This window comes from Aaosphaeria arxii (assembly GCF_010015735.1).
Source record: "Aaosphaeria arxii CBS 175.79 unplaced genomic scaffold BU24scaffold_6, whole genome shotgun sequence".
Lineage (NCBI taxonomy): Eukaryota > Fungi > Ascomycota > Dothideomycetes > Pleosporales > Aaosphaeria > Aaosphaeria arxii.
This window is the reverse complement of record NW_022983479.1, coordinates 2,424,234-2,439,730: the sequence shown is the minus strand read 5'-3', so window position 1 is coordinate 2,439,730 and position 15,497 is coordinate 2,424,234. Positions and strand designations below refer to the sequence as shown.

General features: G+C 49.5%; 5 protein-coding genes across 5 annotated transcripts; 2 read left to right on the top strand and 3 right to left on the bottom strand.

The window, feature by feature from the left end:
• The first annotated feature begins 17 nt into the window (after positions 1-17).
• BU24DRAFT_424954 (glycoside hydrolase family 11 protein) lies at positions 18-1,247 on the top strand. Its single transcript, XM_033528624.1, has 2 exons — positions 18-616; positions 667-1,247. Exons 1-2 carry the CDS (start codon positions 357-359, stop codon positions 1,079-1,081), a joined length of 675 nt encoding a protein of 224 aa, XP_033382275.1. The 5' UTR covers positions 18-356; the 3' UTR covers positions 1,082-1,247.
• Positions 738-2,576, bottom strand: BU24DRAFT_424953 (uncharacterized protein). The gene has a single exon (XM_033528623.1). It carries the CDS (start codon positions 2,487-2,489, stop codon positions 1,230-1,232), a length of 1,260 nt encoding a protein of 419 aa, XP_033382274.1. The 5' UTR covers positions 2,490-2,576; the 3' UTR covers positions 738-1,229.
• A 440-nt stretch (positions 2,577-3,016) lies between these two features.
• BU24DRAFT_494307 (aflatoxin biosynthesis ketoreductase nor-1) lies at positions 3,017-3,966 on the top strand (the record flags this gene model as incomplete). Its single annotated transcript, XM_033534036.1, has 4 exons — positions 3,017-3,059; positions 3,120-3,648; positions 3,698-3,812; positions 3,880-3,966. The coding sequence occupies 4 exons, from the start codon at positions 3,017-3,019 to the stop codon at positions 3,949-3,951; spliced, it is 759 nt and encodes a 252-aa protein (XP_033382273.1). The 3' UTR covers positions 3,952-3,966.
• A 1,861-nt stretch (positions 3,967-5,827) lies between these two features.
• On the bottom strand, positions 5,828-8,057 carry BU24DRAFT_424952 (uncharacterized protein). Its single transcript, XM_033528622.1, has 4 exons — positions 7,306-8,057; positions 6,851-7,249; positions 6,408-6,791; positions 5,828-6,359 (listed from the first exon to the last, which is right to left on the bottom strand). The coding sequence occupies exons 1-4, from the start codon at positions 7,597-7,599 to the stop codon at positions 6,180-6,182; spliced, it is 1,257 nt and encodes a 418-aa protein (XP_033382272.1). The 5' UTR covers positions 7,600-8,057; the 3' UTR covers positions 5,828-6,179.
• On the bottom strand, positions 7,830-8,694 carry BU24DRAFT_249942 (uncharacterized protein). Its single transcript, XM_033522369.1, has one exon. The coding sequence runs from the start codon at positions 8,547-8,549 to the stop codon at positions 8,061-8,063; it is 489 nt and encodes a 162-aa protein (XP_033382271.1). The 5' UTR covers positions 8,550-8,694; the 3' UTR covers positions 7,830-8,060.
• Between the last annotated feature and the right edge of the window lie 6,803 nt (positions 8,695-15,497).

Sequence of the window (15,497 nt, the reverse complement as noted above, 5' to 3'; positions counted from 1 at the left end):
TGGACCTGTAAACTAACATCATTATCAAACTATGAGCATTTATTGAACATAATCTCATCATCATTCGCTCCCCGCACTCTGGAAATTAATTTCCCCGCAATTTGAGCATGATAGACTACGGCAGATATCATTCGGCTTCCAGGCTACCTGGTCTCTTTTTGATCAAGGCAATAACCTACCAACCATGGACTACCAACCATCTGGCTCACATTATGCAGAATGACCTGCCTATACACCCGGTCATTTAGCCCTTGGCGCATATAAATTCAAAGCTTGATCCTCATAAGCATATACCAAGATACCAAGCTTTACGAAGATCGAATCTATCCTCTATAACGTCAAGAACCGTGTCAATCATGCTCACTATTACCCATCTATTGGTCGCACTGTCAGCCGTCACAGGCTCGCTCGCGACTCCGGTCGCAAAGTCCACGGGTGATGATAGTCCAGATTTCGATTTCAGTACCAACAGTATCACGCGCCGACAAGACTACAACCAAAACTACAAAACAAGCGGAAATGTCAACTTTAGCCCTTCCAGCAACGGATACTCCGTGACGTTCTCGGGTGCTGGAGATTTTGTGGTCGGCAAGGGATGGAGAACTGGAACAACAAGGCAAGGTTAGGTGCTGTTGTAAAAGACAATCATAATAATTTTGTGCACAGAAACATCAACTTCAGCGGCTCTACAAGCGCAACATCTGGGACCGTGCTCGTGTCTGTTTACGGGTGGACCAAAAACCCACTCATCGAATACTACGTTCAAGAGTACACCAGCAATGGTGCAGGGTCGGCCCAAGGACAAAAGGTTGGCACAGTCACCTGCGATGGCTCTGTCTATGACATCTGGAAGCATCAGCAAGTGAATCAACCGTCTATTGTCGGCACATCCACATTTTGGCAATACATCAGCAACAGGCAAGATAAGCGTCCTGGGAGTGGGACCGTTACTACCAAGTGTCACTTTGACGCATGGAAAGCACTTGGCTTGAACTTGGGGACGCACGATTACCAGACATTGTCGACTGAGGGATGGGGAAATGCCGGTGGTAACTCAAAGTATACAGTCTCCAGCTCTTAGCCCCTTGTATCGTGTCTGGCGAGTTCAAGCAATACGAGCCCATACAGGGACTGTGATAGTCCACTGTAAATTCCTAAAACGCTATTTGTATTGTATACAAAGGAAAACCAAGAGCTTCACACGTTGAAAGTTTTTGTGCCGCATCGTCTCATATTGCCTGTAGGCCATGCTTGACTGTAAACTCGTCTCCCAACCAGGCCTGTGTGCCCTCGAGTCCCCAAAATAGTACCATGGTCAATAAACCGAGCTCTTCCAGGTCTCTTGGTTCCGCCTTTGCCATAGCCTCATGCCAGTTTGTAACCCGTATTTCGAGTGACTCCCTTTCTAACCGGGCCCTACGCCAACTGAAACCGGACTGAGCACTCCAGAGCGCGGTTTGTGCAGTGAAGTAAATACGCAAGTCCACAGGATTATGAGAACCCAGCTTAAGAAAGTTGTATAAACCATTTAATAGGAAAGACGTGATCACAGTGCGCCGAATACTCTCGTCAACAAGCCAGGACTGCCAGTCCGATTCTGGTTCCATAGTCGCCATACTGATTGTCGTTGAGTCTGATTCTATGATTCGCGAATGATCTGAATTGCACATGTAAGTCGCGAGCTGACTAGCCCACAATGCTACAATCGGCCCATCGGCCTCTGCATGGGCTCTTAGACGGATGTCGCCATTGAACAGCCGCATCATTTGATATAGAAGGAGTGCCTGCAGAGCTGCGAGGAGGTCCGTCTTGGAACTGAGTTCGACATTGGTACTTGCGATCAGCTGGTGACATTTGTGGTCCAGGTTTTGAAACACAAGTGCCTGGTTCGCCACATTTGTCATGCAATACAGGGCGCATGCACTCATTGCATCCTGCAAGGCTGGATGACAGTTCTGCTGGAACTGCATTCGGTGGATGAACATCGTTTGCCCTTGTTCTGCAAATGTCCTCGGTATTGAGCTTAATCGCTTTGCAACAAAATCTGCACGTGTCCGGATCATCGCGTTGGGTGTGGTGGTTTGCATGATGTCTTGCTCATCATTGCTCGGTGCCTGATGGATAGTGATGTCCTGAGTGCCGTGAATGAAAAGGTCATTGTCATTAGGCATACTTCCGAGGTTGAAAGGGTGATTAGGGAATTCGAATGTGGTACTATCCGGGAGCAAGTCTACCAGAGATGCTGGGTCTGTGGGACATTGTTGTAGTGCCCAGCTGCAAAGGGCCTGCTCATCCGAAGAGCCCTGGATTGATATGAGCTGGTCAAAGTCGGGGTCATGACTTCTTGATGGCTGCTCATCACTCCGACCGATGTAATGACATGCAGAACCTCTAGCAATGCATCGCTGACAACGCGGCCATGTTCTATCGCATTTCCGCTTAGTTTGTATACAGGCTACGCAAGACTTGTGGCGCGATGCTTTTGGCATATTGAGGCATCTCTCCTATCGCAAAAGTTCAAGATTGGTAATGTGTTGATTGAACCTGATCATCAGCGGCGTTTCGATGCATTGTTGGTAACTAGTTGGAAGAGAATGAACAGCGTAGAAGTGGAATGCAATTGATGAAACTCCGCTAGTCTCGACGCTAGCGGAGTTTCTTGCGGAGCTTGGATGCTACGATATCTCCACATTTCAGATTCAATTCCATGAGCTTGCGGAGTTTGGAAGCAATAATGGTACTGCTAATTGAATTTTCGTCCGTCGAGGTTTCGATGGATAACTTCTGTGGTGGATGCAAAGCATTGTGGGTAACCGCTATTTTGACCGCTATTCATCGACGGACGAAACTATTAACTTGAAGAACACAGTACAAAATGTTGTATAAAGACATCGTTTCCTATATCCGATTCTATCATTACAACATAAGGCATTCACTGAAACATTTTCTCACGTACTGCCGTTGATTCGCAAAATCCACTAAGTAAAATCTTTTCACATTGAATCTACTATTCAGAATGTCTGCCCAGAATACAGTCTTGATTACCGGTGCGAACCGTGGTATGTTTAGTGATTCCCTTTCAATCTCCTCATGATTTTGACTGAATCGTTGTCTGTTAGGCATTGGGAAGGGCCTCGTGGCTGTACACCTTGCGAGCGCCAACACAACCGTCATAGCCACAGTCCGCGATCCCTCGTCTGCTGAAAACCTCCATTCGCTCTCCAAGGGTTCGGGATCTCAACTCATTATCATCAAACTTGATGTCTCAAGTGCTGAGTCCATCAGAAGTGGAATTGCATCCTTAAAGTCGGACCACGGCATCAGCAGCATTGACGTTGTCGTCGCGAATGCCGGTATTGCTGGCATAACTCCAAAATTGACCGAGGCCGACAGCTCTGAAATTCAAACCTACATCGATGTGAATGCATACGGACAGCTCGAGCTGTTCAAGGCAGTATCTCCACTGTTGCAGCAAAGCAAGACTAAGGGGAAGTTTGTGTACATCTCCAGTGCTGGCGGAAGCTTGACAACAATGAGCAACATTGTCCCGCTTTCCGCTTATGGGGCGAGCAAAGCACTAGGCAACTTCCTTTTCAAGTGGTTATCGTTGGAGGTCGACAATGTGCTGATTTGGGCGCAACACCCAGGGTTCGCATGCATGCCCTCCTTGATTGAAGCTACGCTGACACTGCTGTAGAATGGTTGCAACTGAGATGGGTAAGGCCGGCTTCGATGCGTTGAAAGCGCAAGGCATCGATCTGTCTGCGCATATCATTACCGTGGAACAGAGTACGAATATGTTGAAGAATTTGGTATGCATATCCCTGACACAATATATCATAGGCTATGAAATGAGATCACTAACTTCCTGTGGCACAGATTGAGAATGCGACTCTCGAATCCGCTCATGGAAAGTTCCTTGGGCCTGATGGAACAGAGTTGCCTTGGTAAATATCGATATTCCATTATCGATAACCAGGGCTATGTCACCTAAGAGCAAACCGGAGGAATATCCATTTATCTCTTTCAACACTTGATGGCTGTTGAAGCTGCACGTATGCTATTTCCGCTCCCTGTATACAACATCCCGCCTTGGCTAGCTGCTTCTCGTAATTAGAGTTTAGAAAAATGGATCGTTGAAGCAGACCTCAGATGTTTGCATGTTGTTTTGCGATCTGGGATTGTTCAATCTACTTAACCTGGTGTCTGTGTGCGATCTCTTTCGCCCGAAATTCTCACCGACCTGAACGTAATGAAGAACACTTTGATACACTAAACCACATGAGACATATATAAGCGAATGAAACAAACTTTGAGATGGAGGTTTGTCTCCAACCCGATGTGGTGTTGGGTATGAAGGACACGTCACGTGCTTGTGGTATTCATCATCCGTCACATGACAGCCCCTGGAAACGTTTACGTGACTAGCAAGTCATTTCTCGAACTTCAAAGGTACCTGGAACCGTTGTATACTGTCCCATGATGACGCCTCGATAGTCCTGATTGCGGTTATGAGGTCCGCTGCTCGCTCACCATAGCACTATCTCGCAAGCAAGAAAAATGCCGACTATATCGTCAATATAGATACTTTTCTTCATTCATACCAGTCTTGGAAGCTTGATTCGTGAAAAATTGTTCCTCCAACGACTGCCGTCTAAACAGTGTGTGGCGTAGACGGCCCGAGAATCGAAGTTTGCGGGTATCTCTCACCAACGACAGCATCCCCTCAACGGCCGCCTCACCCGCCCTCCGTGATTCGTGCTCCCAGCTGCATTAAACCATGCACGTCAGTAATGTCCGTAGCCGTAGTCAAATTGATGAGCGCGGGCGAAATCGTGGTACGACTTCTCCTCCCAGCTGTGCCTCTTAGGTACGGGCGCCTTTTTGATCCTTCGAACAAGAAAAGCACGGCCCAGGACGGCAGCAGGGTAGGCAAGCAAAGCCTGCTAAGCTCATTGGAATGAGGCTATTCTGGTTTGTTTTATCAGCGCTGAAACTTGTCCAGTAGCGTCAAAGTGCAAAATGAAACTACTGCAGAGCCACGGCGGCAAACTGGGAAGATGTTTCGCTTGGAAGAATGGATACACAGAAGGTGAATATGAATGTGAAAACAAGTGAGAGTTTTCGAGAGCGATTTTATAATGAGATTTGTCAAATAGAGACGGCATTGGGTGCAGTGCTTCGGGGGGGCTGTCTTGTGAGACAGAATATGCCTGTAGCCTAGCCAACAAGACAATTCTCCCCTTCCGGCTGAGTTGGACCAATAACATTGTCAATGTATCCGTTGAGATACCTTTAGGTGTACAATACATGATTGAATGTGATTGGATTCTTTCAGTTGCCTAGATACTTGGTCGAGCTGTGGTGCTACTACCTAGCTACAGTTTCTCATGTTCGGAAGGACGAAGAGCGGGATCAAGGTTGTGATGAACTACCGACGCTCCAGCAGATGCTCAACGTGTGAGTCGAGGGGAGTGGTCGCCTGCTTTTGCTCGCTGTCAAGTTCTCGTCATTCACTTTCGGAATGCGTCATGTCGTTCAAACGATCGGCACTGGCTGACATCGGACTTCAGTATGCCATGCTAAGTTTTGGAAAGAATCCTGCGCTGATCAGTAGGAGAATTTTGCCAACTGTAATGTGATGGTTCGTCGCTCTTACTTCTAGAAAATTATGCTCGACTAATAGTACTGAATTAACAACTGTTTCGGGCTAAAGGGGGAGGATCGAGGGTCACTGTACAAAACCTTCACGAGATGGAACGATTCCACTTAACCGCAAGGGCAAAATCGGGCACAGCAGGCATGAGCGGCAATATGTAAATTTGTTCTCGCAGAGAGATGTTCATTGATTCTTGTTCTTCTATGACATTGCTGTGCCGTGACAAGAGCCGGCGCACGTGCAGGACATGGCCTAAAGTAGTGCCTTTGCATTTACAGGAAGAGATTCGGACCGCCCCAGAGGTAAGTGGTAGGACGGCCGACACCCGTTAACCCAGGTGAAGGGGTAAAAATGTATCTACAGTGTAATTCGTAGAAAAGGAAACGATGAAGAATCGCTAGAAGGGTATAAACGTTAAACAGATCGTGAAAACAACGCTGGGCTAGATGCACGATGCAGACGCCGCACCCAAAAAAGCAAGCGTAGAATACAGAGCTAGAATGTGTACATGAAGTTTCCACTATGGGCCATGGAGGTAAGGCATGAATGATGGCGTTGCCTCCACGGGACTCATGGTGTAAGGGGCGAACGATGATGGGTGGTCGTATGCACTATATGGTGTCGGGCCTGGGTCTATTTCTGCCCATTTGCGGGCACATTGACGAACAGTCCACTTCTCTGCAGCGCCGAACTCCAACATCTACTCTAGTTAGCGAACGTCTTGCATTGAGGACACGGAGCGACTGACCTTCTGACTGATAATGTCGAACTTGCTCTGGACCCAGTACTCGTGAGCCAGACGAAGGGCCCTGACATCTGTTTCCGTCCACACGCGCATTCTCTCGCGAAGTCGCTTCAAGCGCATCTGAAGGGCGGGGATCTGGTAAGTCTTGCCCAGGTCAGACTGGAACCGAGCAGCGATGTCCTTCCAAGGCATGCTCTCCTCGTCCTTGAGCTGGATGAGAAGCTTATCTTCGTCGCTAAGCTCCATGGTCGCAGTCGTGTTTGAGTCGGACCTCTTCCGCCTCTTGATCTGGTCCGAGCACTCATCATCATCGCGAGAGCGCTTAGGCACGCTTCTACTCTGAGGGCCTAAGGGATGGGGTGCTATAGGAGCGTACATTCGGCGTGGCTATGTAGTGAAACGATTAGCAATTGAACAGTAATGGGGATATCATTCGTGGTGCGTACCGAAGGATAACTGGAGCCAGGACAGTATGGTTGCTGCATTGAGGTAGAGATACCTAGGGGATTGTTCATGGCCCAGGAAGGATCGAGAGGAGCGCTGGAAACTTGGCCAGGAGTGAAGATACTGGGACTGCTGCGAGGTCGTTCTGGATGAACAGGTTCAGTAAGGAGACCAGCTGGAACCCCCGTTGGATGTTTGACAGTAGTATAAGCTTCGGATTGTCCTGGGTCAGAGAACCGTGAGTAATCGGATACTGGCGAGAAATTTGAAGCCCTGTTTTCTTGAGCTATGGTTGCGGGATTTTCTGTGCCTTTTGATAATTGCATGGGTGGCGAGAAAGTGACCGAAGATGTGTGAGGTGTCACATATGGAGGCTCATAAGTGTAACTGGTAAATCCAGTCTATATATGTACAACGTCAGCAGATAAATGGGAATATGGATACGAAAGTGACGCACCTCGTTGTTCTCATGTGCGGGCACTGTCGAGCCGAACCAGCTGGATGTTGGTATGGTTCCAAGATCCTGCGAGGGTAACGCACTGTCCTGCAAGTGGGGTAGATACGGTGGCAATGACTCGGGAGACATTGGTAAAGGCGAAGAGGTGGGAGGAGCAGTGATGGGATATTTCAGAGTGTTGTTGTTATAGACAGAGGGCCACGGCGCCTTGGTAGTCATGTGGAAATGTGATTGGGGCACAGTACCCTCGGGCACAGTACCTTCGGATATTGAGTCCTTAACTGCAGCAGGCATGAGGGGGATAGAGATGGGACGGTTGCGTCGTATGCAACTTTCCACAGACGGGATCGAAAGGTATTTGAGGGGTGTGATCAGGAAAGCTGCCTACAAAGGCGAAGCATAAAGCTGTCACTGCAAGACAGTGTGATCGGTAGTAGAGACAGTCAAATGGCAAGCGGCGCGGAGCTTGAGCTCGAAATGCAATATACACCAGCGGATACAATGAACGGCTGTATTGACCTGTCAACGACAAGCAGACGTTTGCGACCTGACAGTGATAGTGACGAGCGATGGATGGATGGATCTGTGAGGCGGTAGTAGTGCGGCGACAGCGGCGGCGGCGCGGCACGGAACGATGGACAGGCCGTTTGAAATAATGAATAGTAGACAATGGTGCCCCGAGGGCAGAGTGGGAGGATATAAATCAATGCAGCCAAAGCTGGCGATGCGTGCTCACGCACCTAGACCTACTACTGCTAGGGAGTGGGAGACTCGACGGGTGGCTCTCGTGTCCAGGTAGTGTGTGGTAGGACCACTATCCCCCGGTACACGGATTGCGAAGGATGCTGGTCAGGACGGCAACAACAAGGATAGCATGGACGGCATGGACAGCAGGGATAATGGAGCCAGGATGACATGGCCTGCTGGGTTGCCGCTGGGATTGCCGGGATGGAGGTGGGCTGGGATGATGCTTGGGATGCTAGGATGCTGAGATGAGAGAGAAAAGGGAATAGTAGACGGTAAGAGCATACTCGTATGTGCGCCGTACAGTAGTCTATGTGTGTATGGATGTGTGTGTGGAGAATACAGGAGTGAATTGTACCTATGCCTCCATTCGGGATACAGTACGGGGGATTCTGACATGTGCATACATACAGTACAGCCATACATGTGAATCCTCCCCACGAAGGCGATTTCGAGTACTTAGACATACCAAGGAAGAGACGTACAAGACCACAATGCATGATAGACAAGAAAGACAAGCATATATAATGACAAGGAGTCTCAAGGCGGTGACTTTGATAGGCATGTTAAGTTGCCGTACATACGTAGGTGGAAAAGATTCTGGCCGTATACATGCTCATCACGTTTGTTTCCACTGTGTACACCGGTAATTGTCACCATGAGCGAAAAGAGATGATAGTTAATTACAGAACAGACAGAAACTGCAAAGTGGGAAACTTTAGACTGAGACTACGGACTTTGTGTCTTCAGTAGTGGCCCATCTGTGCTCGGGTAGACGGTCGACGAACGCTGGGGCCATAAGATGCAGCTTAGCGCCCATAGTAATCCACCACCACCCACTAACATTACCACCCCATCTCTGTCTCCCACCCCATCTCTGTCTCCCACCCCATCCCATCCCATATCCCAATCCTATTCCAATCCCAGTTCAGTCCATCCCAATTCATCCCAGTATTGGCCTATTCCATGTTCGTAGCTACATTACGCCCCGAGGGTACCATGTGGTAGCTACAGTGCGCTCAAGCTCGTGCTGCTTGTGTGTGTGGTAGAGTACCGTCTCAAAGGTTATCCATTGCATTTGCATATGTGTGGTATCTATTTGATTCCAAGTCGCCGTATCATGATACTCTGTTAACTGCTACATCAGACATGGGCATAGATAAAACCCAATTGCGTGCCTTTCTTCAACAGCTTCCTTACCCGCTCCACCAATCTGTGGAGGCTTGAACCATTCCCTCCCTCCCCACCAGGCTGCGGTCGGTGCCTTTGCGCTTGAGCCGCGCCTTGAGCCAGCCATTCCCGGCCACCCACGCCTGGACTGACCCTCTGGCTTGTCGTTGAGTATGTACGGAGCAGGAGGTGGTCCAATGACGCTGCGCCCAAGAACGACGCACTGTCTCCCACCAGCGAAGATCACGACGGCTAGCAATGGGCGCAACACCTAGGCTGCTGGCCAGCGATTTCCATCAGCCTCGCCCATCGTCGTCGATGAAACGGCTGCGCCTCTTGTATGGTGTTCACCCACGCTGTTTGTTGCATGGGGGAACATCTCACACAATCACACAATGGTCGCACAACGTATTGCAAAGACCTAACCCCACACAGCAACAGCTATCCATCAATGTGCTACGGCCATGAAGTAGATGCAGTCGTCCCTATTGTTGAGCATCCTCTCCTGTGAGGGGTTTGCCCAGTCAGTCGAATGTGGACCGATCGATACAGTGCTGAAATTTGCAAACAGGTGGTGGCTAATAAAACCTGCTTGCGTCTTTAGCTCTCCAGCGCATCAACCACCCCCAAAATGTATGGATGCGGAGAAAGAGATGGACGTAAAGGCGAAAGCACGGGCAAATTCACACAAGACTGTGCCGGGATGGCGATCCTTCGCTGCTGGCACAACCTAGACGAGGCGTACTGTATCGCACTCAGATTGAGCAACGTTATTGCTGGTGCCCGTTTCGAACGACTGCCAGAGGTGAACACGATATATCTGATTACTGCATTGGCTTCACGCCATGCAGATAGAGCCCGTCCTGCAGCATTTCTAGCAGATTGGGGATTGGACGGGTGCGATGGATTGGATGTCTGTCCCGTCATTGTGGGCTTAGGCTTGGGCTTTGGCTTCGTTCCCGGCGCGTAAACCCATCATCTGCAGCAAAATCATCTCGAATCGGCCCTGCCGAATCTGAAACATGGCTGTGAAGGCGCGTAAAATGGCCCCCTTTCAGCAGGGCAAAGACAGCTAAATGCTAAATGCTGACATTTTGCTCACCAGTTGAGGAGATAATTCATCCAATTTGGAATATCATGTCTCCTTAGTTTCTCCACCCCCATTCCCTGCACTGCGTGCAGAGGGCATCCGCGCCGTCTGCACCTTTTCCAAGTCCTCATCAATAGTAATTCCGTATTCCTTCGCAATTTTCCAATTCGCCGTCCTGTTCGTCTGCTCCTGCTTCTCCTGCCTCTTCGGCCTCAAGCTTTCTCCACTGGATCTATCGGATCAACAAGTCTTCTTGCCCCAACTCTGACGCTCTAAACTGTATTTTAGGACTCTTACAGTCCCTCTTTCGACCCTTCCCCTGGTGCGGTACTGACAGGCATAGTCAGGTAGCCATGGCCATGGCCGTGGCCGCGACACACATGGCCACGAGGATAGCAGCACCCACACCCCTTTCAGATACCAGGGGCCTTGAGCATGCCATGTGCCTCCCCAGTGCGGGCAGTAGAGAGTACATACGGAGCACCTACATACATACCACGTCCAGTAATCTGTAATTACAGAGCAGATACAGCCTGCCGGAATGTCAGGGTATTACAGTAGATACAGTGCATTGGAAACTAGGATGCTGCAAGTAGGATGCCGGGAGACTGGGGTGCTGTGAAAAGCGTCATGGGCCGGCGTGGACAACGGTTAAACTAGTCGCACCGCTCAGCCGTAGCCAAGGCGCCGCCTATCGAGACTCCACATTCAGAGGATGGTAACTGTGAATGAATTGGTGTGAATGGCATCCTCCCTTCATCATCTGCTCTCCCTCTTGCCTTGCCATCACTCTCCGTGCGCCCTCTAGGCCTGTGCATCCACAGTAGTTCAGTGAACAGCGCACACTACCCTGCCGGTCACCTACTACCGAAGCTTCATGTTCCGATTATTGCGTACTGGACATCGGTAGGTAAATTACTTGTTCCTGCAACCTTGATCTACTTACTGCGATTGCTTTGACTTTCCTTTTCTTCTATAGTCAAGTCCCTTCGTGCTGGGACTGGATGGAACCCCCCTTTACAACTAAGATGTTTTCTTTCCTACTCTAGCAGATGGCTATAATCTATGGCTCAATGCGTCGAGTATTTGCATTGGTTTTGCTCTCACATAGATCCCGCGTCATCTCGAGCAAGGTAGGCAGCTCGTGCTTTTCTCCTCCACCCCCACCTTGTCCCACCCTACTCAACCCCATTCTATCTCATGACGCTTCTTGAGTTTGCCTTAATGGTTTAGATACGTAGTATCAGGACATTTTAAGATATAATACGGTACGGTATAGCTCATCACCGTGTACAGTATAGTTATTGTACTTGACCCTACTGCGTACACCGATAGACGCTTGGTCATTGCACAGTCCCTCAGAGCATCTGTGTGCATTGTCAGTCAGCCACATGTGTCCTATCAAGGCCCGTAAATCTACAGAATGCGCACAGGTCGCTGGCACCATACTGCTTCGTTTCTCGACTTAGTCTCATACCTTGGCCCACGGAGTCCGACCGTATCGCTACGAACGCACGTTGCCGTTACTCCCTCCAAGTGCAATTGCGTCAAGTCTGGCCTATTCAGCAGACTCAGCAGCCTCTCTGACCACCTGCCAGCCAAGGAACAAACTAGATCCGAAAGGAAAATGATGAATTGAAGGTGTCTGCATGCAAACTACCTTGTATAATTTGCCTTTGGCCTGTCTCATCTCTGCCATTCTAGAGCAATGATCTGTTGCTCTCTTCTGGCCTAAGCTCTCACCTTCCCCTTGGTCGCGCACCGATCACCCCTTCTTTTGCCCACAATTGATAAATGTTTTTCCTTCTGCAGGCCCTCAAATGGTACGACAGAGTCCATAAATCGTTATTTGGTAGGCTGTCAGTGTTCTGTTTGCTGTGCTGCGGTCACCGGGATCCGACATAGACCCAAGCGTACCTGATAAATCTGAGGCGTTAATGTATGTCAGCTTCTAGAAGATCTGACTATGATCATGGCTTGCTCAACGCGCCTCAGCGTTTGCCAACGATCATCAATATTCGAAATGAACTGAAGTCTCCAGGGTTCTTCCCTATTAGAAAAAGGATTAAGGATTCTGTTTCCGGCAACGCTTAAGCGGTTACCCAACAGCGTATTACAGTAGTTCATTCAGGATACTGTGTAGATCCATTGCGTTTCATTTGACTCTCTGCACACTAGTTGCGCGATAATTGATTTTATTCTATTTTATTTCATGCTTTCTCGTTTTCCTGCAAGAGACTATACAAGATCTGCAGCTTGTCGTCTAGCTTCGCTTGGACTTCTTAGAAATCTTGCTCCGATCTCGTATGCATGGTTCGCTCATGGCCTCCAACGTCTGTTCAGTCATCACAACCTTACTGGCGTATGGTCAGAACAGTCAGTATGAGACTATCTATGAGTATGGCATGCCCCCATGCACATAACACCGTCCAGTACACTCAACTTTTGGCGCTAAGCCTACCACCCCCAGATCGCCCATGTGGAGGGCAGCATGGGATCGCGATTTTGAGAAGACTGACCAGTGCACAGCCCACGGCCCGCATCCTGCCACTCTGACGCCCCGTTCGGAGTCTATTGCACCAATGGAGTGGAAGAACATGCCAAGGGTGAGGCAGCGCCATTGCCTTGGGAGCTCTTCTCGCCTCGAAACTTGGCCGCCGATCCAGTTTATCGTTGAAACGTGAGATTGAGCGAGCGTTGTGTGTGCGCACATACACACACACACGACATATCGCTACTGGACGGACCTCGTGGCCCCAGACGTGAGTCTTGTTTGAGATTTCTACATGCAAGAATGGCTGACAATACCATTACACCCCCCGCCATAATTGCGCCAATAGTCCACGATGACTTTCAACGAGACAAACGAGACAGGGATTCAGCCTCGCCCTCGAAGCCGCCGATCAGAAGAGCCTCCTTGGAATGTTCTTCGCATCATCGATGAGGCTTTCTGTATGCGCCGCCAACGAACGAAAATCACAGTCGGGGCAGAAGATCCCTCCAGCTGGCTGCAAATCCGGGCGTACATCTATCGTATGTACAAGGATGGAAATAATAGTCAAGATTGGTCATCTGATGATTTGCGTTCCAGCTTCTCCACTGAGTAGAAACATCACCACATCACCACCAAAGATGGGGCAAAACAGAATTCACCAACAACCCTAAGCACGATACCTGGATTATGGAAACTTCCTTTTTCCTTCTAGAAGGATTCTAGCTCGTGGAGGCAAAGAACTGGTTGCTTCCTAAGATGATACTATGTCCGGACCATCACTTAGGCCTGCAAGTTTCGATCACCGAAAGACGAACGAGACCTATTTCGTCCTTTGAACCACATCACCACCCCGTGCCTCAGCAGAATAGGTGCATGTACCTTGCAGCAACGACACCAAGTTCTAGTGTTTCATGTTCTGACAGAACCTTCTACCGGTACCTAGTGCCAACTTCTACACGTACATACACGTGCTTCGTTCGTGATAGACCCACACTGGTTGTCAGGATACAGAGAATCGTTCACTGGGTTCATGCAGGAGTATGTTGGTTTCTTTCCATGGACACGATCTAGTCTTTCACCTCTGATTGATTCACTCAAGAAACTCTCCGTTGGTTTGTTCTAGCCGGTCGGAGGATTGAGGGGACTTTCTGCTCACCTCATTCGATCCTTTGTTTGAGAAAATGCATGTTCGACTTGACTTCCGATCGGAAGAGACTATATCAAGCCATTCGGGCTATCGCCACTCTCACACTTATTCCAGAGGGATCTATGACGGAGCTTGATGGCTATATTTACAACCACTAGCCCCAAGACCGATCGCTTGAGCAAGTGACTTACCTCCGCTCTGTAAGGCCTGCCGCGCGATGATGCGCTCCCACTGTGGACTGATCTTTAGGTGAGGCAGTGCCCTCAAATTTTGATAGCAAAATCCGCAAAGAGCGTTGAAAGGCGCCCCACGTGGTGAAGCGACTTTCGTATAGTCAAGTTCTTGTCGCGAACAAGAGCAGGCTACCTCGGAAGACATAGAACAGGCACGTTGCTCCGTCAGGCGTCCAGGACCCTCTACATAGAACGGCGGGCCATTCCGGCAAGTACTGCGAACCCTGAAGTTCAACGGCGCTTTCGCTGGGAGGAGTGCCGCACGCTAGAGTGGCTTACCACAAGCACCGGCGTAATGGACATCTGCTGTCTAGACGATGCGACCGGCAGCTACCTTCGCCATGGCGATGGGTATCTTGCATACACTTAATTACTCTCTTAGTTTCGGGACGGCTGTGCCCCCCCAGGAAAGTTTCAATCCCAGCGCGGAAAGGCCTCTTGAAGAATTGTTTTTAATATAGCCGCCAGGACTGCGAAAGACAAGGGGACCGGCATCATCTTCCGGAGGAGTATTAACAGGGTCTGAGATTTGACAATTACTGCATTTCGACACTATCTGATCCTTTCTGGCAATTTTCGAGGGCGCGACAAGCAGCCGCCGCCCGGCAACACGTGTGTTTGCATTTAGCCAGTAGCTCCCATCTTGGCCTACTATATCCCTCGTGCTACGCGAGAGATGATGGGGGAGGGGAGGGGAGCCACGAGGGCGTAAGAATGTTCGGGCCCCAGGCTGCGCGCAACTTTGGGGATTCGAAGCAAGCCCAGTTTGAGATACGCCCGATTTGGTGCAATTCCAAATTCTCCCAAGACGGCGTCATCTATCGTGATGATCGGGCACGAGGCAGATAATACTTTGCTGCAATTGCATCTGGCGACTCTGCCTTTCTCTACGATCATTGCGGTTGGTAAGTAAGCACTTCGAATATGGCGGTATGCTGTGGAGAGTGGGCCAGTAGTTGCTAGTTAGTATAGAGATCTATTCTAGGTCCTGTGGTCTATATCTGAAGAAACTCAAATGATGTTTGAAAATAGAAACAGGATGAAATAGTCGGGTTTGCAAGGCTGTGGAGAAGGTGACTAGTTACTTAACTGTTCTCGAGGGCAGCGAATCAGCCTCGCGCTTCCACAAGGGGATTAGCGGGTTATTAAGGTGATTGCCGGATGCGGTAAGACCGAGACACGCCAAACCTCCGGGGGCAGGATTTCCAGGTGGACGTTACGTTGTACTCAACGGCCGTTCAGCTACCGCATCATCATCATCTCTTCCAACCCATCGACATCACCATCGCACGACACAACACGATACACCATCTA

What these genes read in the sequence shown, in the direction of transcription:
- BU24DRAFT_424954 (XM_033528624.1), top strand. Translation starts at nt 357, where the DNA reads ATGCTCACTATTACCCATCTATTGGTCGCACTGTCAGCCGTCACAGGC. An exon ending in TGGAGAACTGGAACAACAAG is followed by an intron (nt 617 to 666) that starts GCAAGGTTAGGT and finishes TTTTGTGCACAG; the next exon opens with AAACATCAACTTCAGCGGCT.
- BU24DRAFT_424953 (XM_033528623.1), bottom strand. Translation starts at nt 2,489, where the DNA reads ATGCCAAAAGCATCGCGCCACAAGTCTTGCGTAGCCTGTATACAAACT.
- BU24DRAFT_424952 (XM_033528622.1), bottom strand. Translation starts at nt 7,599, where the DNA reads ATGCCTGCTGCAGTTAAGGACTCAATATCCGAAGGTACTGTGCCCGAG. An exon ending in CCGCACATGAGAACAACGAG is followed by an intron (nt 7,250 to 7,305) that starts GTGCGTCACTTT and finishes GTACATATATAG; the next exon opens with ACTGGATTTACCAGTTACAC. An exon ending in CTGGCTCCAGTTATCCTTCG is followed by an intron (nt 6,792 to 6,850) that starts GTACGCACCACG and finishes TTCACTACATAG; the next exon opens with CCACGCCGAATGTACGCTCC.
- BU24DRAFT_249942 (XM_033522369.1), bottom strand. Translation starts at nt 8,549, where the DNA reads ATGCATTGTGGTCTTGTACGTCTCTTCCTTGGTATGTCTAAGTACTCG.